This window comes from Mastigoproctus giganteus, chromosome 11 (assembly GCF_048544385.1).
Source record: "Mastigoproctus giganteus isolate SK-2022 chromosome 11, ASM4854438v1, whole genome shotgun sequence".
Classification (NCBI taxonomy): Eukaryota; Metazoa; Arthropoda; class Arachnida; order Uropygi; family Thelyphonidae; genus Mastigoproctus; species Mastigoproctus giganteus.
The window spans coordinates 146302746-146328979 of NC_143585.1; the positions used below are offsets into that span (position 1 = coordinate 146302746).

At 36.5% G+C, this 26234-nt stretch overlaps 1 protein-coding gene across 1 annotated transcript in view; it reads right to left on the reverse strand.

Annotated features, from left to right (window-relative positions):
- Positions 1–7672: 7672 nt before the first annotated feature.
- LOC150078503 (DEP domain-containing protein 1A-like) overlaps positions 7673–26234 on the reverse strand; it is a 205152-nt gene continuing 186590 nt past the window's right edge. Inside the window, exons 6-7 of the mRNA XM_090384587.1 lie at positions 25145–25321; positions 7673–7786 (exon numbers count right to left, since the gene is read on the reverse strand). Of these exons, the coding sequence (XP_090240713.1) occupies positions 7673–7786; positions 25145–25321 (291 nt within the window). The remainder of the gene's footprint in view (positions 7787–25144; positions 25322–26234) is intronic.

A 26234-nucleotide genomic window follows, 5' to 3' on the forward strand; every position in this document is an offset into this window, starting at 1 on the left:
TTTGGTTTCAAGATCATAGTGATTGATCCAAGTTTCATTCATGATGACTAGTCATGAATAAAGCTTCTTGCTTTTCCTGGCACATTGACAACATTTCATGTGCACATTGCACCCTTTCCTTCTTCTGGTAAGGGAGAAAAGCATGTGCAACTTATATGCGACTGTTGATGGATGATCTTCTCCACAGACCCTACATTAATTTGGAGTTCTGATGCTAATATGTCGATCTTCCAGGATTAATGCCTCAATTTTTGCAATACTCTTTTACAGCAGTTGCTGGGCATCCTTGGATTTATTCTTGTACTAAGATTCTTCTACATCTGAATTGTTTATACCAATGTGCAGCAACAAAATCTGAGCAGTCTTCTACATAAACAGCAACCATTTCTCCATGGATTGTTTTGGGTCTTTACCCTTGTAAAAAGAGGAACTGAATCAGTAATCTGTATTCCACTTTATACATTGTGGCACTTCTTCATTCAGTGCTGAAAAGAAAAAAAAAAAAAAAAAAAAAAAGAATATCAGATGGGAATCAGATTTTGTGTGATTGCTATAAAAGTTAAGGTATCAAACAAAAAAAAAAAAAAAAATCTTTATATCAAACACCCAGGGACCCGAGATGGATATCATCATTCTTCTTCTCTTTCTTGGTGATTCCCTTCTATTTCTGACACTCTCTCTCTCTCTCTCTCTCTCTCTCTCTCTCTCTCTCTCTCTCTCTCTCTCTCTCTCTCTCACACACACACACACACACACACACACACACACACACACACACACACACACACACACACACACACACACACACACACACACACACACGGTGCCTCCGTGGGCAGGAACAGCAGTGCGTAGCACACGCTTCTTGATCAGACCGGGGTTCGAGCCCGTGACCACCAAATATGGAGGATGCGGAAAGGTCAGGAAATTACCACTGCATATCCCCGGAGCAATATGGCCTTAGTTGCTAATGCTCCTAAAAAAAAACCAAACCAAATCTCTCTCTCTCACACACACACACACAGGATTTTTTTTTTTTTGGCTGGTGCAGCAAAAGCCTTAGGCTTCCTTGCACCATATGGCTAATTATAATAATAATAATAATAATAAATATACAAAACAACAATGGGCCTAATACCGAACCCTGGGGAACTCCACTAATAACATTTGTCCACAAAGAGCGGTGTCCATTGATTACCACTCTCTGTCGTCTCCCACTCAACCATCTCTTTATCCATTGTAGCAACTTACCCTTAATGCCATACCTCTCCAATTTGTACAACAGTCATCCATTTGCAACCATAACTATTGTATATTTACAGGGAGGGAGAATCGACATAACCATATAATGATACAACTATCCCTACCATTAATATTCAGACATCCTTCCATTGATAAATGGCCACATCCTACCCAAGAACACAGGGTCAGATAACTCTAAACATGTGCATAGCTCTTAGAGGAAACCACAGTATGGATTTAAGTGCAAGATGCAGCGATCGATGTAATGAACAGACTTCCAGCAGAGTGATAATTGGGTTCCATGTTACCAATCAGTTACTATGTGATATTTCAATGACACTGAAAATCCCTAGGTTGTTGATTGGTAACCTACCTTGCTTCCATTTCAGGTTGTTGCTGAAACCGTCATGAAAAATCAGAAACATTCAAAGCTGATTGTGAGTAGAGCCCTGCAAAAAGTCATCTCTATGGAACACAGGTCAACATTCTAGTTATCCACACACAGATGACTGTGACATGTCAGCACCAATACCATGTACAAGATGGTGCATGATATGAATTGCCATGGTCATGCAGCTGTCTACATACCAATAATTACCCAAACTAATACCAGATGCTGTTTAGCTTTGTGCAGCACCAGCTGTTCTTGTTCTTGTACTGTAAGATTAATGGAAAGCTATGCAAAATTTGGAGTAGTGAGTCAGGGTACACAGTCTCCAGTCTGCTGGTTGTGACTGGATGTTCTCTGAATGACTGAACACACTATGGTCCAGTTTTTCATGTTTTGGTCTGGGACCACTGGTTATTTTGGACAAAACCATTAATGCTGAAGTCTATCCAGGTGTCCTGTACAATGATGTTTTCTATATCAAGGAAAGTCCATACCTGTATCAACAGGTATGGACTCTCCACATCATGTTTGTGTTAGCATTAATAGAGGCATATGATGCAAGAAAGAAAGCTTATGCAGTATCAGCAAAAAAAAAAAAAAAAAAAAAACATGCTCCCATTGTGTTGTGACAGACTGCTCCATCCCATTGCTGAGGATGGGCATCAAAAATTATGCACGAATCATTGAAAACAGCTGAACTGGTCTTAGGTTTGAAGGCCGAATGGCAGAAATTATAGAACACTTATAAAAAACTGGAGTCTTTTGTATAGATTAGAGCAAGGGTTCCCAAAACTTTTTAGACATCGGAGCCCCACATCAGAACGAAAAATATTCTGAGCCTTAATAAAAAAAATTACACTAAAAATAGAAACAGTCTGTCACTAGCACCAGATCAAGTTTACTTCAAGCTTTCAGAATAAAAATTTATTAAAAATATCAATATTCAAAGAAAAATTTTACTTCTACTTCAAAAATTTCTGCTTGCAAAATTTATATCAATAAAAGTACAGTGTACATATTTATTAGCGGCTCGGATGGGCTTGCTATTGTTCACAAAGTAGTTCAATATTTGGAATATGAAAATGTTTGCTCACAAAGATATGTCGTTGGAAAACACATCAAAATTTTCAAAGCTCTGTTACTTATTTCAGGGTATTCCGTGGCCATTTGAATCCAAAATTGTGTAATTTCTTCCTGCTGAAATTTTGCTTTTAGGGTGTAATCAGTTGAAATTTCTATAAGCTGTTCTTTCTCTTTCAAAGGCAAATTGTTGGTATTTGCAGAGTCAACAAAGAGATTTTGAATCCACAGTAAATTTTCTAAATAAGTAGGGAAGTACTCTCCAACAGTTGTACACAAATCATGTGCTGCAAGACTAAAACTTTTGTATTGTCACTTAAGGAAATTTCATTCATAAGTAAAAACCCACTGAGATTTTCAAAGCAATCAAGCTCTTCCCAAGTATACATTCACCCCAGAGTTTTAGCTTACACTGAAGCACTTCCATTTCACTTTGAGTTTTGAAGTACGTTACCCTGGTATCCTGCACTGTAGCATTCACTTCATTTAGATAGGCAAATACGTCCGAAAGGTAAGCCACTTTCTGTATCCAGCATTTGTCCCTTAATTTGTATGCAAGTTCAAAATGGCATTCAGATAAAAAGAAACCTATCTCCTCCCGCAGTTCGCAAAACCAAGCAAGCACTTTTCCCCGAGAAAGCCATTGGGCTTCAGTATGAAGCAGCAAATTTTTATGCAAACTTCCCATAACCTTGCACTGCATGGTCCTGATTTTATAAAAATAACTATTCTTACGCCATTAGCCATTACCTCTGTTAAGTCTTCTGGCATTCGTTTCATTGCAAGTTCATGATGATGAAGACAGCACTGGATATTCTTGATTTCCGGGTTTTTCTTTTTTATGCATGCCACTGCACCTGAAATTTTTCCAATCATAGCTGCAGCCCCATCAGTGCAAATACTTGAGCAAAGCTGCCATTGGATCTCAGGTTCTTCCATAAATAAATCGATCAGTTTAAATATTTCTTCGCCTGTTGTTTGAATACACAAAGGTTTGCAAATCAACATGTCTTCTTCAAAACTAGCTCGTGAATATAGCGAACAAACACAAGCAACATCGCATAACCTGCAACATCTGTTGATTCATCCATCTGAAGCAAAAAAGTTCGACTCACTTTTACTCACCTTACTAACTCTGCTAAGCAATTTGCTGACATATCCTCGATTATTCGAGAAATTGAGTTGTCAGAAAGGGGCAGAGAGTTAATGTTTTTAAGAAATTTCTCATCAAGCGTGCACTCTACCAAATCTTTTGTGCATTGTTTTATCAAATCTGCAATTGTATGAGCTTCGCCTGCTCTTCCAATACAGTAACTAAAACAATATGAAGCAATAAGAGCACCTTTGTTGTCCAGATGGACAAATTAATGAAATGTAGCTTTCCTTGCATTTAATTGCAAACACTTTCTTTTGAAATACTCGGAAGTTCGATTTTTTAATTGGGAGTGTTTGGTTTCTATGTGCTGTTTTAACTTTGCTGGTTGCAAATTACTGTCATTCAACATTGTTCCACATTCAATACACAACCCACTAGGTTCATTTTCATTACCTGTCCATGCAAAACCATATTCAATAAAACTTTCATCATACTTTCTTTTCCTCATTGTTTTGGTACTTCTTGCATCATCCTGTGTTGAAGTGTTTGCACCAACGATAACGCTAACAAATTCATATTAGGCCTAAGCAGATTTTTCTTGTATCAGATTTATTACTGATATTTAGCCACATCCATTATAAGGGTGACAACTAATTATTAATTTGTCTAAAAACTATTCTTATATTTTTCGCACTTCAAAAGTATTTTCACGGACACCAGAGAATATGTGACCAATATTTATAAGAAAATTAGCAATACACAATAAGCCTTCATTTTAACGTTAAAAGAGTATGAAATTCTTGAAAAATGAGGTGTTTTGGTTCAAGGTCACATGTACTGTCATTCAACCATGCATGCATGTGCTCTTTACATATGTAATACAGTCAAATTTACTTTTATGTACAGCGTATTCTGATTAAATTTTATAGTTTTAGAAAAAAATATTAACATTCTAAAATTTTCTCTGGAGCCCCAGATAACTATGGCGGAGACAAAGGGCTCCGCGGAGCATAGTTTGAAAAACTATGGACTAGAGGCTGTCTTAATGGTTAAAAGGATTCAGCACACATTATTAGTTTTCCTGTAAATGAAGGTTATTTGTAGATATGCAGGTTCTGGAATCCGGGGGGGGGGGCTCACATCTGGTGAGTATGGGCTTGGCACACCCAGTCCTGAGCTGGATATCATCATTCTTCTCTTTTTTGGTGACTCCCTTCTACTTCTCTCTCTCTCTCTCTCTCAGGGTAACTCGGAAATTTTTTTTGGCCGGTGCAGCATAAGTCTCAGGCTTCCTTGCACTATATGGCTAGTAATAATAGTAATAGCAGGTTACTGCTCTTACTGTTGTAGTAGATTTTAAAGAGCACCACGACTAAGACCATATTGCTCTGTGTATATTGTCTGTAAATTGCATGTTCCAAGGTTGATTTTCTGTTTTGTTGGACAAAAAATCCGAAATTCTGGGATAAAAAAACCATGTTACCCTAGCTTGATATTGACTAACTCAGCCATGTGAAAAAGCCCATAAAAATTCATTGTCGATGGGACTCAAACGCAGGTCTTTTCCACCCATTATGGGGAGGCCTACCGCCTTTGTGACTTGACTGCAGACTTGTTTATATTTACTGTAGCCGTCTGTATAGCCTGATATATGCATTCCATGCATTTTCCTTCTCTACCACGAGTCTCACCAGTAATATTTCCATCAACTTAAACCTTTAAATTTTTTTTCCTACAACAAATAATGTGAAATTTGATGTTAAAAAAGACAAGGGTGCTGATGATGCTAGCATAACTTGTATTTCTGTAAAAACAACAAACTGTATGCTAGAAACAGATGTGCTATCATCCTGTCAACAGCAAAAGTTCTAATCAGAAACTTTCTAGTGGTGCTACCAATAAATACTTAATAAATTTTATTAATATATTTCATTTTATTCAGTTTTTTATTTTTAACAAAGGGCACACAGGTCAGAATATGTTCACATTGTTGGCACAGAAATTATTTTTAAATCATATAATTGTGGTTTTGACATCTAAGGTGGCCAATTCTTTTCACATGTTGACTCTCACACATGATAAATATGAATATTTTGTTTCATCCTTAAAAAAAAAAAAAAAATTAGGGACACAATTTTTGCCATCACTGATGTACTTCACAATCCTTTCAATGAAAATGAAATGTAATTACATGGGTGACACTGACCACCCCTGTAGCTTTTTCTATCCCAGTTTATGAAAGGGTTTAGCTTAAGTTACTCTGGCAGTAAAGTTATTAATTTCAGAAACAGACTTTAAGTAACCACACTTACAATCTTATAACATTGTATATATTATATTATTTCAGTGTGGGTTATCTTGGAATAAATATTTAGCAATCTGCAAGAAGCCATCTAATATTGCAAATTATCTCTAATTATAATTTTACATAAAGGAAATATTTAACTTTGAATTAACCTTAGCAAAAAATCAAAAATGTTTGATATTGGGTAACTTGTTTAAACTTATTTCAATTAACTACATGGCTAAGTAGGACAACACTTTTATGATACAGTCGATTCCGGTTATTTGGGACACATCGGGACTAGTGCATTTTGGCCCGATTATCCGAAGTTTCACGTAAATAGTTAAAAATACAATGTACCCCCCCATTTACAATTGGTTTAGTGTACAATCAAATCATGTTACGACGGAGTTACCATTATAAAGTACCGTTCACTATACGATGTGTAATAAACGCCGGTCATTGTGATCACGTTTGTGAATTGAATTTTAATTCAATTAAACAGCGATTCTAATTAGCAAAAATAGGAGGAATATTATCCACAAGCTATAAAAGTAAAGATATATTAAGTACAAATTTACCCTTACCAATTAAAAAATTAAATGATACGTGCAATTCGGAAGAATATACATGATAATTGGAAGAATTAATACGTACTGTAATATGTACATACTAACTAAACTAGTTGACATTTCTGTTCACTGTCATTTGTGGGTGGGGGTTAAAATTTAAAACAGCAAAAAGATAAGCGATCAATAACAAAGAACACGGCACACACAAATTGCAAGTAACACGATACGCGCAAGTGAGAACGGAGTAATAAATTACGAAGCTTTAAAAATAGGAATGAAGAGAAGATTATGAAAATTATTTTTTTTATATGATTGAAGATTCCATAGAAGTGTAAACACATTTTACCATAATAACCCACAGAATTCCAGCTGTCGGTATTATCGCAAATTCAATAAGATCGAGTTTACTATCAGTTTATGACAGATTTCACTAACACAAAATCCCAATAAACAGGTGACTGCTAATTGTTTTATGGTTGTGACCTCCAGAAATCCGACCGAACTACGTGGTACGTTCGGAGACAACCGTAGGGTAATCTTCAGTGCTGCGGTCTCCTGCCCCGATTAAACGGCATTTTGTCCCAATTAAGCGAAGTAAACCCTGGCTATTTTCTCGATTGGGTTCTGTTTTTTAAGATTTGCCCCAAATAAACGGCTGCCCCGATTAACCGGTGGCCCAAATAACTGGAATCCACTGTATATATTTTCAAAGATAGTGGTAATATTTTACCTATATCAGTTTCACAACTATTAGTATCAAACAAAATATTTTATGAATTGAATGTATATATATGGCTTCCTTTCACTACATGAATAGTGATAGTAATAATAATAATAATAATATGGGATAAAAAAAAAACAACTTTTGCATTTGTGGAATTTAACCTCCAAGTCAGAAGTGTAATCAATATTAAAAAACTTAATTTTCTAGTATAACAGTTATTTCATTACTTTGCATAAAATTATTTTATGTTAACATTTTCAATCAAATATTATATATGTCACCCCTACATTCTTATACTAAGGAATTTCTTATAAAACGTTTCTTTAGGTTGCTTCAAAACTTTTCCATTTATATGAAGCTGTGGTGACATAAAGACATCTGGATAATTTTCCTTGAGCTTGAAAAGAAAAAATTTAATGTATATAAATACACTTAGTTTAAGAAATGGATAGATGATTAAACAATCAGTGAAACATATGTCTAAAAAAAAAATAAAATTACCAAATCATTGGAAATCCTCTTTTTATAGCCTTGATTTAAATTCAGTGGAAAGTTATATACTAATATATAGTTGTAAAATAAGAGAAGTTTACCTCAATATAGTAAGTAGATCCCTTCCGTATGATACTCTCCAGAAATTAAAAATGGAAAAATCGAAAACCTTACATTAAAGTAACAAATAGTTTAAAAAAATAATTAAAAATCGGTAATCCTGCACATTAGTGTCGTGAGTCACGGTCAGCCATCCAGTCACTGGAGCTCGAAACTGTCGTGAATCATATTCTGATGGTCTCAGACAGTTTTTAAATTCTATACAGTTAGACCAACTGATGATGTTACCAACAGCAAATTCTAAATGGGAAACATTCAAGGAAGTAATCTTGGAAGCTAGTAGGCTTTTCATACCAACTAAGAAATACTGTTCAAGGTTTAGGCCTAAATAGATGTCAAATAAAAGTAATGATACTGGTGATAGTGAAGAAAAATGCATGAGATGCATATAAATTATCAGGAGACACAGAAGCCTATGGTAGATATAAACTAGTCTGTAATCAAGTTAAAAAGGAGGTTAGGAAAGCGAATGCAGATTATGAGAAATCCTTGGCAATGGAAAAACAGCAAAGACTTCTTTACTTATGTAAATTCTAGAAGAAGGGGATGAATCAGATTGGTCCATTTGATATTGATGGTTTGGCTGTTGCTGATCCTGCTCAGGTAGCTGACAAACTGAAGGAGTATTTTGAATCTACATTTACACATGACCGATTCTGTGGGGAAGCAGAGGCCAGAAGTTTATCAAACTCTAAGAGGGAGCTAAATGATTTTGTAATAACTGAAAGTAGAGAGGAGGAGACATTGTTGAAGTTAAACGTAAGAAAGGCACCTGGGGTGGATGGGATCTATCCAGTTATATTAAAGGAGGTGGCAAGGGAAGTAAGCAAACCCTTAGCCATAATTATGAGAGCATCCTTAGATTCAGCGTAAGTCTCCCCACGGAATGGACATGTGCAAATGTATCCCCAATTCACAAAGGGGATCAAAGAATGACATGAGTAATTACAGACTTGTTAGTTTAACTTCTGTTCCAGGGAAAATAATGGAGTCACTAGTTAAAGAAGCATTGCAGGATCATTTGAGAAGATTGCAGTTATAGTTCAGACACAGCATGGGTTTGTGAAGGGGAAGTCTTGACTGACTAACTTGATTGGATACTATGATGTAGTCACAAAGGAACTGGATGCAAAAAAAATAATTCTGATATCACATATACTTGGATTCAGGAAAGCTTTTGATACTGTTGCACATGAAACATTTGAGTACAAATTGGACAATATATACCAACCTATGTGATTAGATCCTTCGAGCTACTTATTTATTGCAATTAAAACCACTATAATTCCAATATCGTGTGCTACACTATTACTTATGCACTGCAATATTTGCTCCAAAATCACCGATACAAAAGCTCTACAACTATTAAGTCATAACTTGCAAAATCTCAAGCCAAATTTAAAAATAAGCTAACAAATGTAACTAAGATTATTAAACTATTTATTGCACATAATTTAATATGTCAATTAAGTCAAAAAGACAGCAAAATTTTCCAAAAATCTTATCTATTCCCTGGAACTCAAAATTCTTCATCAAATACAAGCCACAAAAATCTGGTCTTAGGAACTACTAGAATAGAATTAAGTTCAAATCTCAATTCACTGATCCAAAAGGAACTCCTTTGCCTAGGTGTTCCTTTTGGATCAGTGGCAGGCTGCAGCTGTCTTTCAATGATCCTTGTGTTGAATGATACATACAGGGCATTGTGTATAGCTGGAGGAAGTTGTTCCTTAATGGAAATGGCTTTGATGGCAAAAAGTGTAACACCACATAAAGTATTCTTTGAGAACTCACTCTTCTAGGCAGAAGGACTAAGAAAGGGTGGATCCCAGACATACTTGGGAAGGACAACAGGATAAAAACTTTCTAATAAAAACAGGGAGGTGATCTTTAACACCAAAGCTATAAAAGTAATATATAAAAGACAATATGAAGGTCGGCAGGGTTGTTAATGACAGTATGCTGCTGCAACAGGATCTAGAAAAGTTGAACAGATGGGCTGAGAGGTGGCAACTGAAGTTTAACATTGACAAATGTAAAGTACTGCATATGGGAAGCAGTAACCCCAGAGCTACGTATCAACTGTGTGGTACTATACTGACAGTAGTAGAGAATGAAAGGGAACTGGGGGGTGGTTGTGCAGGCAGATATGAAGTTCTCTGAGCAGTGCAGACGGGCGGCAAGAGTAGCTCATGGTGTATTGTCAATGATATATAGGAATTTTTCTAGCAGGGATAAGGAGGTGATTATCCCCTTGTATAAGGCAATGGTCAGGCCACACCTTCAGTACTGTATACAGGTCTGGAGGCCCCATTTTAAGAAGGATGTAGAGCTGTTGGAATGAGTACAGAGAAGGGCAACAAGATTAGTGAATGGAACAAAGGGTTGCTGTTACGGAGAAAGGCTTAGGTTTTGCAAATTACAGTGTCTGGAGACTAGGCACCTGCGAGGTGATCTGATTGAGGTGTATAAAGCCTCGAATGGTTTGGGCATAAATTCATATTGAGGAAAGATGGTTGCAGGATAGATGTGTGGAAGTTTGCCTTTAGCCAGCGGGTGGTTGATTACTGGAACAAACTTCCATCTGTCGTAGAAGTTGATAGCTTAAATAGATTCAAGGTAGAACTTGACAAACATTTGGAGCGAGTGGATGGGTGAAATAAGGGTTTTTTTTTTTTTTTGGCTGATGCTATATGAGCTTGCTTTCTTGCATCATGTCTCTGGGCATAATTATCTTCTGTCTTCTCATGCCCAACGTAACCTGGAAAAAATATATATATGTCAAAAATAACATAAAATAAGCAATACAAATGTACAATTAAAATGTTAATTATAGGCGATAACATACATTGAAAGGGACTTTTTCAAGGGCTAACCCTTTCAATGTCAACCATAATTAACGAGCTATCCGTTTCTGTAGTCATCGTCCAGCATAACTTGTCCGAATGATAGTTAAAAATTAATGAGATAGAAAGCCATAAATAATATATAAATTTAACAAAGGTATATTCGTTGATACATTCCAATTTAGCAGTATGCTGGAAAGATGACTGTTAGCCCGACGGATAGTCAAAATTTTAATTAGAGAAGGAGATACATCTATTTTTAGGCTTATGTGTGTAGTTTATAATATATGCAGTCTAAGCGATTGCCAAGTAAAGTAGAAGCTTGTGCTAACTAAGGCGAAACGGATAGCTCGTTAATTATGGTTGATACATTGAAAGGGTTAGCCCTTGAAAAAGTCCCTTTCAATGTATCTTATCGCCTATAATTAACATTTTAATTGTACATTTGTATTGCTTATTTTATGTTATTTTTGACATATATATATTTTTTCCAGGTTACGTCGGGCACCCGTATAGGTTTTTGGTTTTCTTGAGAAGCTATCTTACTAGCTTTCATTTCATGTTATACATTATAACTTAACTCAAATAATATACAGACGGATATAATGTTTAATCGTTTTTTATGGCATTAATCGGATCTGTGACGAATTAATATTATATATTAGAAATAATATTATAAAATAGATATAAATTAACTATCCTATTTGCTTTTTACATACTTGGATATATATATATATATATATAGAATATCATTAGAAAAAATAAATCAATCCAATAATAAGAATACCATCAAGGACTTAAGAAAACGCAAAAAAAAAAAAAAAAAAAAAAAAAATATTATTATCGCTTTTTACCGACAATCTAGATGACTTCAACTGGGGCCAACCACCCAGAATGAAGGCAAAAAACGACAAGAAGTTCTCTGTTTCTGTGATGATCAATATATGCTAAGTAATTTAAATCTAAACCAAATATAAACCAGTATAGGCCGAACATAAATCGAATATAAATAAATCGAATGAAGATAATTAATTAAGAAAAATTTTGAAATATTAGAATCAAAGGTAAGAAATATAAGTAAAATATAAATGTAAGCATATATTAATCATCGTTGACCCGACAGAGAACGTAATTTAAGGATTAAAACGAGATTAAAACAAGATTAAAATTAATACATACTACATTTGACCGTATCTAGGACATAATGTAATAGTCATCAAAATAATATGTGGTGCCCCCTATGTGATGGATACGGTAAAAATAAATAATTAAATTAAATTAACGCAAAGAGAAACATGCAGATAGTAAGAAGAAAAACTAAAGGAGTAGGAAAAATAGAACCTGAACTCCACAAAGGCGAAAAATAGTGGTATAGATAAGAAATAGTTTCTCCTACGTCCTCGGATTGCCCTAATAATTTCGGAGAAATAAAAATAAAGAGTGTAGGACAGCTTAAAGGCATTACAAGATATAAGTTGTGGCTCGGGTATGAGCCACAACGATATTCTATAGACATTGTGGGTGTATTGCATGATTGCTTGCAACTGCATTAACCCATAAATATTAGTTATTGTCTTTTAACTTTCTTGCTTTGCTTTATTTCCTGCTTTCCTTTTATCACTAATATAACTATTAATATATATATATATAAAGACTCTTTCTTAAACTTCCAACTAAGGACTGCATGATCACTTTCTGCTAAGGGTTCCAGTATAATGAATCTCACAATGTCACCTGGTTCTTGGGTAATGATCAGGTCTAGCCCCAGTGTTTTCTTTAACATGCTGATTCAAATAACAGTTCTCTCATTTATTTAAAAAATGTTGTTCCTCATGGCAAGTTTCACTCCCACCTGTTCCAGTCAATACAGGATAAACTAAAATTACTCATTATAAGACATTCACACTTGTTCATCCATCACATCTTATTTAGAGATCTTTTGTAATCTTTTGATGTGAATACATCTATAGCGGCACATAACAATGGAATTTAATGGAAGTGTAACAGAAATATAATGGAAATGCAAATGTTTGTTACAATCATACTTCCTGCAGTAGTAACTGCAAGAAATATGACTGTGATGTCGCAATCATACTGTCCTACATATGGATTTTGCTAACCTCTTCTAAGCCAAGGATGTTTTTACATAAAGCATCTTTCATGCATGCAGGGTACACACGCTTTAATTTTTTTTATCAGTAGTATACCCCCCCACCTCATTTTACTGATGTATCCAACCATTTCACACTGCACAAACGCTATGCTGACATGATAATGTTTGAATCTCGTAAAGCTTTAATCACGCTCAAGCTATTTTGACAAGAAGCCTGACCCTGCAACCCCTTCTATATTGTCTATCCTTCCTAAATACATTATACATACATTTGCATTATTCCTAATATGTTCAGTGCTAACCAGGATTTCAAATTTGCCCATTCAATTAATGGCACTCTGAAGCTATTTAAGCCCATTGAAGTTCTTTAAGCTTCAATGGGTATGTATCTGTGTAAGCATTACTTTCATCCATATCATCACATAAATGAGTCTATATTAACTTTTCCTTCTCTTCCACCCTGTACATGGAAAGGCTGACCCATTGATGCTGTTGGTCCTCACAATTAGCATCATCCAACATCCACAACCTAGGTTCCAGAACTAGCTTCAATATGCCACTTTGCCCTCCCCCACTATAGGTAATGGGTTCTCCGACAAGGGTCAAACATATCAATGCCATATCCCTAACCTCATGGTCCAATGGATAGGATTTAAATTGGCAGTGGTGTGGGTATGGTGCTTGGGTAGTCCTGGCATTTCACATCCAAGTGCACTCATTGCTTGCCAGGTAGTGGGCATCCCTTTGAGTTCCGTGGTGTATGTGGGGTCCAGGTATTAAAAAAAATTAAAGCTACTATGAATCCTGATAATCTAAATTATTCTAGAGCATTTGCAACATCTATGCAGAGCCTATAGGTCAAAGCAACAGAACCACCTTTGTTGCTTATGCATAAGCAACTGTTTTTAGAATATACCTTTAAACTGAAGTCTTTGACCACACCATCCCATGTGAACATTCATCTTTCAGCCACGATGGAAAAAATCTCTACAATACCCATCGAAGTGCCAACTGTTCCTTTGATATTCATGTCGAAGAGCTACTCACAGACCTTAACATCACAGCAGGCAATGTTGCTCAGTCACCAAGGCAACCCTACCCACTTGGCATGTTCATCTACCATCATGCAACATCTCCATTAAAACTAGAGAAAGGTGTGCTAAAGGTTCCATCCTCCATCTCCTTGCCTGTCAAGCCAAGCACTTGGACTTCATCCTTGTCTTCAAAGATGGCTCTCAGACATTATCATCTGTGGAATCTGCTGCATCTTCCTAGATGATACTGTATCTGAATAGATTCCTAATGAATGCAGCATATATACATCAGAGTTGTATTGTAGTGCTGAGTAAACCTTTTAAATTAAATGTTATGGTTGTCAATGGTGTAAATATATACAGATTCTTTAAGTCCATTACAAGTTTTATCAGCGATGAGATATAACTCTCATAGTGTCCTGTCCTAGGATCAACAGATGTCACATTCTCTCTTTTTGAGTGTTCATTTGATATCTGCTTCTGCTGGATCCAAAGCCACGTTATGACCAGGAGTAATGAACAGGCATATGATACATCCATTTCAGCAAAACTCCAGAATAGTCACAGTGTACAATCAGGAAACATGTAACAAGTTATATCCAAATGGCACAGATAGACAAGCAATAAACAAGTTATATCAGGTAAAGCCTGTAATCAAACTCTGGCAATCAACCTGCACAAGAACCATAAAAAGGAAGTTATTCTTGCTCAACTCGGTGAGTATGGGTTTGGCACACTGAGGGTCCTGAGCTGGATATCATCATTCTTCTCTTTCTTGGTGATTCCCTTCTACTTTCTCTCTCTCTCTGGGTATCTTGGAAATTTTTTTTTGGCTGGTGCAGCATAAGCCTCAGGCTTCCTTGCACTATGTGGCTAGTAATAATAATAATAACAATAAAAAAAATAATAATAACTCAACATATGACACAATCTTATCCATTCACTTCAACTGTGGGCTAATGCCTCGCATAGGTATGTGAGAAGTGCAACACCATTTTAACTGTTTATAGTTTAGCTGTCTATTTTCTTTTACAACCATCTGACTGAGCCTTATATGCTCAGTAAGTTTTTATCTAACATTGGCCACCAGTCTACTGTTTTTATTTATCTAAAAGATATAAATTTCCTTGGATTTATTTAAAAGCCTTAGATTTTATTCCTCAGCATTCTTATGGGCCTTTATGAGAGCTAGAACAGGGTGGATGCCCACAAAGGATTTAAATTGGGGGCCCATGAAGCTCTCAACTGCCCACATCAATGCCAGAGCATGAACTTGATCATCAGGCAACACAGTGGCAACTCCCAAGGCAGAATGCGATTGTTCCACAGGAGCTAGTTATTGTCGGTAACTCTACTGTCAGGGAAACAGGTAATGTATTGTGCATAAAGGATAGGTGGAATAGGATCAGGATATGTCTGTCAGGGGCAAAAGCCGATGATGTTGTACAGAAGATATCATCTGTTAAGGACACAAAAGGTGATGTTGTTGTACACATTGCTACTAATGACTTTATTTGCTGATGCTATCGAGGGAATGTTAGTGAGTTGAGAAAACTTCCTCTTGCTCAGAATAATCACCTGAGAGGGCATAAATTCAAATTGAGGAAAGACAGATGTAGGATAGACGTGCGGAAATTTGCCTTTAGCCAGCGGGTGGTTGGTTGGTGGAACAGACTTCCATCCCTTGTCCTGGAAGTTGATAGCATAAATAAGTTTAAGGCTCAGCTGGACAGGTATTTCGAACGAACAGAGGGGTGAAGTGGAAGTGTTATTTTTTATTTATTTATTTATTTTTTTGGCTGATGCTACATAAGCTTTCTTTCTTGCATCAAATGCCTCTACTAATGCTAATGCTAACTGCTAGCTTCATGGATAAACACACTAATAGATTAACAATAGTCATAGGCAGAGCTAAAAGTGATTCTTGCACTGCTTCTTGGAAGGATCAGCAGCCGTGAAAGCAAGGTGCTGAACAGTTCAAGGGCTGCTGAGTGCCATCATGAAACAAGTAAACATACAGGCTGTGTTAGGGCAACTAAGATTAAAAAGAGGTGCATGTATACTTGCATTTACGCCAATGCTAGGAGTATTGCAAATAAATATAACGGATTTGAAGTGCTGGTCAAGACATCAAATACAGACAGTGTTCAGATATCAGAGATATGGTGTCACTGAGAAATAAGGGATGCAGAATTTGAATATGGGGAGTACAATGTATACAGAAAGGAGAGACAGGATAGGATGGAGGAGGGGTTATGCTGTTAGTTAAGAAGCACATAACAGCTAAAGCAGTGCATCCAGTTTACATGGGTGACCAGTGCAATGTTTAGTAAGTTTGTGTCCCAGGAAGCAAGCTCATCAGCATTAGTAGAGGCATATGATGCAAGAAAGCAAGCTTATATAACATCAGCCAGAAAAAAAAAGCCTTCCCATTTCACTCAGCAAAGCAAGACTTTTGTGGATTTATTCATCCATTTGCTCCAAACGTTTGCCCACTTCTTCCTTGAATTTATTTAAGCTAACAACTTCCACAAAGACAAATGGAAGTTTGTTCCAGCAATCAACCACCCACTGGCTAAAGGCAAATTTCCACACATCTATTCGACAACTCACTTTCCTCAATTTCAGTTTATGCTCCGTCAGGTTTGTAATCTGAGCCAGAGGAAGAATCCTATAAGCACTGAGCCTGCTCAATCCATTCAAGACCTTATACACCTCAATCAGATCACCTCGCAGGTGCCTAGTTTCCAGATGATGCAATCAGCAGAACTTAAGCTTTTCTTCATAAGTGCACCCCTTTGTTCCCCTCACCAGTCTTGTTGCCCTTCTCCGTACTCATTCTAGCAACTCTACATCCTTTGAAAAATGAGGCTTCAGACCTGTACGCGGTACTCGAGGTGTGGCCTGACCATTGCCTTATACAAGGGGATAATCACCTCCTTATCCCTGCTAGCAAATTTCCTGTATATCATTGACAAGATCACATGAACTACTCTCACAGCCCGTCTGCACTGCTCAGAACTTCATATCTGACTGCACAATTACACCCAAATCTCTTTCATTCTCCACTACCCTGAGTGTAAAACCACCCAGTTGGTACATTTCTTTGGGGTTACTACTACCCATATGCAATATTTTGTTCATAGTACACCTGATGATTCTCAGAAGTACTATGAACAACTGTATAGAGAAATAAATTGTCCAGTAAATCAGGGCGCCTCCGTAGCCAGTTGGGCAGGAGTAGCAGTGCATAGCACACACTTCTTGATTAGACCAGGGTTCGAGCCCGTGACCACCGCATATCCCTGGAGCAATATGGCCTTAGTTGTTAATGCTCCTAAAAACCAAATGTCTTATAATGGAGGATTTTAACTTTCCAGATACTGACTGGAACTTGTGGGTTGGTCACTTGCACACTAGCAAGACTTTTGTGGATTAATTGAATGACTGTTTTCTACAGCAGCATGTTGGACAGGCAAAACGAGGGAGTAATTCTCTTGATCTGATTATCAGCAGTGATTATTCACATATTAAGAATCAACAGATAAAAGAACCACTGTGGCAGTGATCACAGTGTGTTGATTTCGGATTTATTAATTATGTAACTACTATCAAGGATAAGGCAAAGGGTTGTTGATTTTGTAAAGGTGACTACATTGGTCTCAGACAGTTTTTTAATTCTATACAGTGGGACCACCTGATGATGCTACTATCAGCAAATTCTAAATGAGAAGCACTCAAGAAATTAATCATAGAAGCTACTAGGCTTTTCATACCAACTAAGAAATACTCTTAAAGGTATAGGCCTAAATGGATGTCAGATGAACTGATGAGACTCTTGACAGAAGAAAAATGCATGGGACACTCACAAATTATCAGGTGACACAGGAGCCTATGGTAGATGTAAATTAGTCTGCAATCAAATCATAAAAAAGGTTAGGCAAGCGAAGGCAGATCACAAGAAATCTTTGGCATAAAAACAGCAGAGACTTCCTTACTTGAATAAACATTAGAACGAAGAAAGGAGATGAATGAAATTGGCCCAGTTGATATCGATGGTTACCATATAAAACCTAATTTTATATCATATACTTGTATTTCAGGAAAGCTTTTGATACTGTTGCACATGGAAGACTGCTGTAGAAACTGGAGCAATATGGCATTAGGGGCAAGTTGCTGCTAGGGATAAAAGTATGGTTAAGTACCAATGTGATTCATCCCCTTCCTCCTAGTGTTTACATAAGTATAAAAATCTTTCTTTTTTTGCATCCTTTGCAAAATATTTTGTAATAATTTGCCTTGGCTTGTCAAGTAACAAAATGAGGCTTGCCTAGCCTCCTTTTGTGATTTGATTACAGACTAATTTATATCTACCATAGTCTTCTGTATTACCTGATAATTTATATACATCCCATGCACTTTTCCTCTGAAACCTGTCTCATTAGTGCATCTGACATCCATTTACGTCTAAGCCTCGAACAGTCGTTTCATACCTTAGTTGGTATGAAAAGACTAGTAGCTTCTACGGTTATTTCTCTGAATGCTTCCCATTTAGAAGTTGTTGTTGGTAACATCATTAGTTAGTCTCTATGTATAGAGTTTAAAAAAAATGTTTGAGACCATTGTAGTCTCCTTTAAGAAAGCAAAATTCCTTCCATTTACCCTTGATGATAGTTACATCTTACAAAGTAACTACAATCAAGTTACAATTAAATCCGATATCAATACACTGTAATCACTGCCACCTAGTGGTTCTTTATCTGCAGAATCTTAATGCATGAAGAATCAATGTTGAAAATTCAGATCAAGAGTATTGCTCTCTCTCTCTTGCTACCTCACTAAATTACATACTTGGGTAGAAAAGGCTACCGAGTGAGTGAGAAACTCACAAGTTCCAGTCAGGGGCTCACATCTGGTGAGTATGGGCTTGGCACACCCAGGGTCCTGAGCTGGATATCATCATTCTTCTCTTTCTTGGTGATTCCCTTCTATTTTCTCTCTCTCTCTCTCTCTCTCTCTCTCTCTCTCTCAGGGGTAACTCGGGAATTGTTTTTTGGCTGGTGCAGGATAAACCTCAGACTTTCTTTCACCACATAGCTAATAATAGTAATAAGACAGAGAGTGGTAATTATTGGACACCGCTCTTTGTGGACAAATGTCTTTGTGGACAAAAGTGGAGTCCTCCAGGGTTCAGTATTGGCCCATTGTTGTTTTGTATATTTATCAATGATATCGATGAAGGTATATCAGGCTTAATGTCGAAAAAAAAAAAAAACCAATCTTGAAACCAGAAAATGGCGTTTTAGACAGTGCACTTTATTTTTTTTTTTTGTTTTCTTCAGAAGCAAAGTTTAGGTGAACCAGTGTCTGGCCCAATGTCGTGTGAATAAGAATTGGATTTTAATTGAAAATTAAGAAGTAATGAAGAATATTGTAAGGCAAGAACAGGTTGGCTGAAAAATTTTAAACTGAGACACGGTGTACGTGGACTAGATATTCAAGGTGAGAAACTTTCTGAAGACGAATGGCAGCAGTATCCTTTAAAATTAAGTTTGCTTCAGTTATAGTAAATTATGAAAGAGAAACATTTATAATGTTGATAAGACGGGCATATTATCGAAAGCATTACCGAGAAAAACCCTAGCCACTAAAAGAGTTTTTCACCAAGTTTTAAGATGAGAAAAGATCGAGTGACAATTGCTGTGTGTAAATGCTACTAGGATGCACAGATTGCCGTGCACATTATCGGTAATTCAAAAAATCCGAGATCATTTAAAAATCTTTTTGTAATTTTTCAGTTTATAATTTTTTTTATTTAATTAAATCTTAATTATTTAATTTAATCGTAAGGTAAGATTAAATTTATTTAATTAAATAATTAGATTAAATATATTTAATCTTACCAGAAAAATTATCCCAAAAATTTTACGGTTTGATTATCCAGAAAATTTGGCTATCCGGAAGAGGATAGCCAAACATCTGACATCAATTATTCCGCATAGCTGACGCTCTGCTGTACTGCATATGGATAGCAGTAACCCCAGAGCAGTGGAAAATATAAAACGAGCTGGGGGTAATTGTGTAGTCAGATATGAAGTTTTCAAAACAGTGCAGACAGGTGGCCAGAGCAGCTCACGGAGTCTTGTCATGATATATAGAAATTTTGCTAGTAGGGATATGGAGGTGATTGTCCCCTTGTATAAGGAATGGCCAGGCCACACCTTGAGTACTGTATACAAATCTATAGGGCTAATTTAGGAATGATATAGAGCTGCTGGAACGAGTACAGAGAAGGGCAACGAGATTGGTGAGGGTAACAAAGGGGTGCTCTTACCAAGAAATGCTTAAGTTCTGCAAATTTTTGTCGGAAGACTAGGCATCTGTAAGGTGATCTGATTGAGGTGTATATTTTATTTGAAATTGAATCGAAATCATGACTCAGAACAGAGCAGCAAAGCAAAAGGGTCAAGCTAATGGGAGTGTTGTGGCTCAAGAGAGAACTGAGGGGGGGCAGTTGTCCCCTAAATCACGGCCTTTTAAAATGTATTGCTTGTTTGTTTGTGGAGCAACCAGGGATGGGACATGATATTGCCAAAGGGTCTTCGTGTGTGCACGATGTAAGGAGGGTGAGGAAATCAGGCGACAACTTAGCGTTGTTATGGGCCTATACGAGAGCTTGAAGGACAGCATGGATGCCCTCGAAGGATCTAAATTGAGGGGGGGGACATCAAGCTCTCAGCTGCCCACATCATCACCAGAGCTTGCACTTGAACATCATGCAACACAGCGGCAACCCCCCAAGGCAGAATGCACTGGTCCCAAAAGAAATAGTAGTTGTCGGTGAATCTATTGTCAGGGAAACAGGAAACATATTGTGCAAAAAGGATAGGTGGAAAACAGGACCAGGGTATGTCTGACAGGGGCAAAGGTTGATGACGTAGAGCAGATATCATCTTTTAAGGGCACAAAAGGTGATCTTGGAAGCTACTAGGCTTTTCATAACAACTAAGAAATACTGGTCAAGGTTTAGGCCTAAATGGATGTCAGATCAACTAATGAGACCTGTGGCAGAGAAGAAAAATGCATGGGATACATATAAATTAATGGGTGATAATGAAGCCTATGATAGATATAAGATGGTCTGTAACCAAGTCACAAAGGAGGTTATGGAGGCAAAGGCAGATTTATGAGAAATTTTTGGCAATGGATGCAAAGAAAAACAACAAAGTGGTCTTTACTTATATAAACTCTAGAAGGAAGGGGATGAATCAGATTGGCCCAGTGGATATCGATGATTCAGCTGTTGATGATCCTACTCAGGTAGCTAACAAACTAAATGAGTATTTTGCATCTACATTCACACACGAGGAGTTGTTCATGGAGGGGAATGCCAGAGGTAAATTAAACTCTGGCAGTGAGCGACATGATTTTGTAATAACCGAGAGCCAAGTAGAGGAGAAATTTTTGAAGACAAACACAAGAAAGGGACCCGGGGGTGGATGGAATCTATCCAGTTATATTAAAGGAGGCGGCAAAGGAAGTAAGCAAACCCTTAGCCATAATTATGAGAGCTTCCCTGGACTCAGGGGAGGTACCCGTGGACTGGAGATGTGCAAATGTGACCCCAATCCACAAAGGAGGATCAAAGGGAGACACAGATAATTATAGACCTGTTAGTTTAACTTCTGTTCCAGGGAACTTAATGGAGGCACTACTTAAAGAAGCACTGTAGGATCATCTAAACAAGACTTCAGTTATAGCTTGGACACAGCATGGTTTTGTTAAGGAGAAGTCTTGTTTGACCAATTTCATTAGATACTATGATGTGGTCACAAAGGAACTGGATGTAGAGAATAACTTTGATATCATATATTTGGATCTTAGAAAGGTTTCTGATACTGTTGTTCATGGAAGACTGCTGCACAAATTGGAGCAGTGTGGCATTGGAGGCAAATTGCTGCTTTGGATAAAGGGATGGTTGAGTTGGAAAAGACAGAGAGTGGTAATCAATGGACACTGCTCTTCATGGACTAACGTTATTAGTGTAGTCCCTCAGGATTCAGTGTTGGGTCCATTGTTGTTTTCTGTATTTATTAATGATATTGATGATGGTATACCAGGCTATGGTTATGTGGTTTTTAGGAGCATTAGCAACTAAGGCCATATTGCTCCGAGAATATGCGGTGGTCTTTCCTGACCTTTCCGTATCCTCCGTATTTGGGGGTGACGGGCTTGAACCCCGGTCTAATCAAGAAGCGTGTGTTATACACTGCTGCTCCTTCCCACCTGGCTACGGAGACGCCTGGCTATACTAGGCTTAATGTTCAAATTTGCATATGATACGAAGGTTGGCAGGGTTGTTAATGACACTAAGGTCTGGAGGCCTCATTTTAGGAAGGATGTAGAGCTGCTGGAGTGGGTGCAGAGAAGGCCAACAAGATTAGTGAATGGAACAAAGGATTGCTCTTACGAAGAAAGGCTTAAGTTTTGCAAATTATAGTGTCTGGAGACTAGGCACCTGTGAGGTGATCTAATTGAGGTGTATAAAGCCTTGAATGGTTTGAGCATGCTCAATGCCGATATTCTTCCTCTTGCTCAGAATAATTGCCTGAGAGGGCATAAATTCCAAACGAGGTAAGACAGTTGTAGGATAGATGTGTGGAAGTTTGCCTTTAGCCAGCATGTGGTTGATTGCAGGAACAAACTTCCATTTGTCGTTGTAGAAGTTGATAGCATTTTTTTTTATTTCATGCTTCCTTCAATAGATTTAAGGCAGAACTAGACAAACATTTGGAGTGAGTGGATGTGTGAAATTAGATTTTGTTTTTTGTTTTGGCTGATGCTACATAAGCTTGCTTTCTTGCATCATGTGCCTTTATTAATGCCAATGCTATAAGGCCTCGGATGGCTTGAGCAAGGACAATGCTGATGGGATTCTAGCTCAGATTACACAACTGAGGGGATATAAATTCAAACTGTGGAAGGATGGTTGCAGAAGGGAGTGTGCCTTTAGCCAGCAGATGGTTGATTGCTTAAATAAATCTAAGGAAGAACTAGAGAAACCATTGGAGAAAATGAATAGGTGAAATGGAAGGTATATCCCCCATCCCCCCCCCGATGCTGTATATGTTTGATTTCTTGCATCATTTGCCACCATTAATGCTAATTCTAAAACATACTTCTAATACTTATTTATATTCCTTTTTATATATTTTTCCCTTTATACACACTATAAATACCTTTAGATAGTCTGAAACCATTTTTCTTCTGTATATTACTTATATCTTTTATCATATGCTATTATCCTATGAATAATAATTCCTCACAGGATAATAGCATTTTTTAAAATTTCTCATATTATCCTAAGGAATTTTTAAATGCTAAGAAAGACTCAGATAACTTATATTCATGGGAGTGCAGTAGTAGCACACGCTCTTTGAATAGACCGGGGTTCAAGCCCCCGACTGCTGAATACGGGCGATCTGCCAACCCACACTGGACCAGCATGGCAGATTATGGTCCATTTCCTTCAGCATGAATTGTTGAGGAGGCTTCCATCCTGCAGTGGGTTGATAATGGCTGCACTTTACCTTTTTTTTTTTTTTTTTGCACTTGTCAGTTCATAGACCAAGGACCACTGCACTTCTTCACTTTCTTTTTTCATAATAGCATTTGGTTGGTTCTCACATTGAAATTACAGAACTGATCTGCAGAGTATGTATTTGTTTACCTTCAGTTATACTGACAAGCACTTCAAACTTCGTGCTTTTTATTTATTTAAATAAAAAGCAAGATTTTTTTAAAAATTTAATCATGTCTCTCGAAATATAATATTTAAGTTAGTTAATACGTAATACAGCATGAATTGTTGAGGAGGCTTCCATCCTGCAGTGGGTTGATAATGGCTGCAGTTCTACCTTTTTTTTTTTTTTTTTTTTTTTTTTAACTTAAATTAATGCATCCGATAATAACCTGTTGGAGAATTTGCTATCTATTAATATTGACTAACATAAGGAAAAATATCTTAGGAATTTTTTGATAAAAAGCTGCTGATCATCAAACTAAATTCATAATTTATCACTTATGATAAAGTGATATAGCTTCTGCTATGAGTGTATTAAATAAAGCATAAGTTTTAGTATATCAATCTTCAGCTTATACTAGCTCTCACTAGTGTTTTGTAATTGTGATTAACAGGGAAGGGCAGTGTTTGGTTTGTATTTCTAGATTCCACTAGCAACACGAGTTAGGAGTTGAAAATACATAATTTATTTTTTTTTGAAAATAAACCTTATATTATATTAATTTTTTAATAGACTAAGTTTTTTATTAGTTTTTATTCCTTTCTGTATTGAGAGAATCAATGATCCCTGGGATGTGTCATATTCTGCATTGGATTGGAAATGAAAACAGAATAAAGGTAACCCAAAGGTCGCGGGTTCGAATCCCGCCTCGGGCTTGGATCAAAGTACTACAAAAACCTTGGGAGGTGCATTATGGCCACAGAAGTCGATGCGCCAACAACTACCAAAAAAAAAAAAAAGAAAGAAAAAAAAAAAAAAAGAATAAAGGTTTCTTTCCCCCCCCCTTTGTTTTACACTGTTTAATGTACTGAACAGTTATGGCAACAATTCTAAGGTGTTCATTAAAGCCATATTTGTTAATAAACAAAATTAAGAAAAATTCCAATTTAATACACTTCCATTATTTTTCATGAAAACAAGATGAAAAAAAAAAAAAGAAAAAAAAAGAACACCCCACATTTGAAGAAACTCTATGGTACCAGCTATAAAATGATGAGATGGGATCAAATCTAGTCAAAAATGTAATGCCCATAGCTACCAACCATGTTGCAGTATTGGAATAAAAACTTTACCTTTTAACTTCTTATAGCTGAGCAAGAACCTATGTTTCTTTAAGAGGCAGAGGGGTAATATGGAAGTTAGTGAACCAAACTGATCGCTGAAATAAACTTTAAGGTTGTGAAATGGTTAAATATACTGTACTGTTTTTAAATTTAGTATTTCACAAGAAATTTAATAACAAAATTTTTTTGGGCAAATGGCAAAAAATAAAATTAGTGATTTTTTAAAATTAAATGTCTTAATTTCTTGTTACAAATGTAACATATTAGAGTAAAACCTTCTTACTATGAGTTTCTGAGTATCAGCCATTTTTGTTTCTATTTCAGCTATTAGTCCTTCATGGGGGCAAAATAATGATTCACACTTCTCCAGCAGAAATTTTGCAATGCAAAGAGGGTGGAAGCCATTGCAATATTCTTCATCTGCATCATACACAATGGAATGGAGAAAAGTTTCTAAAAGCTTGGAAGAAATCAAATGAAATTTTTTTACAGAAATCAATATGTATCTCATGTATATGTGTGTGCACCTGTGTGCACAAGCTAACATAAAACAAACTCTTTTCTTTCACTCCATCATTAAAATCTAGAAGACTTCAACATTTTAGAAGAATAAACATTAATATTAAGCAGTGAACATTTAGATATTAATTTAAATCTTTACTGTATTATCAACCACATACTCTTAATCATGATGTTTGGTTTGACTTTCAATGGCTTTCTCAATTTCTGGAGAGTGCCAACATAAGTAAAACCCTTATTTCTCATGGGTGCATTGTTACAAATGGAATTTCCATTCCTGGAAACCCATTTCATACTTTAAAAGGACCAAAATTGGAGAAAAACTAAAGAAAACACAATACTAATACATTTAAATTAATTGTCTGGTGGGTGTATACAAAAACCCTAAACAGCAAGTGCCTTTATTCACCATTTTTGGGGTGGGGGGTAATAAATAGTCTAACATAAGTAACTTTATTTATTCTTACTTCTGAAATTATGTACAGGGGAGGGAGTCTCCGGTATCCGAGTATTCATTATTCAAGTCCCCGCAGTTATGAGGATTTGAAAATTAAAGTTTTTCTCTTGAGAAAATTGACCAAGCACTTGAATATTTTTTGCAAGAACAATCTTCATGATCGTGTAACAAAAGTTAAGCGCGAAGTTAAAGACATAACTAAATGCTACAACACAATTTCATCTGAAAAAAATACGGCAAAAAAAACAAAAAAAATAATAATAATAAAAAAATAAATAAATAAAACACAAACAGCTCTGGATTCATTCTTTATTCGTACAACTGAAATATAGTGTAACTTCAATAAACTTTACTTAACCTCCCTTTCTATAGACCATGTTCTTGAGCTCACCACCCT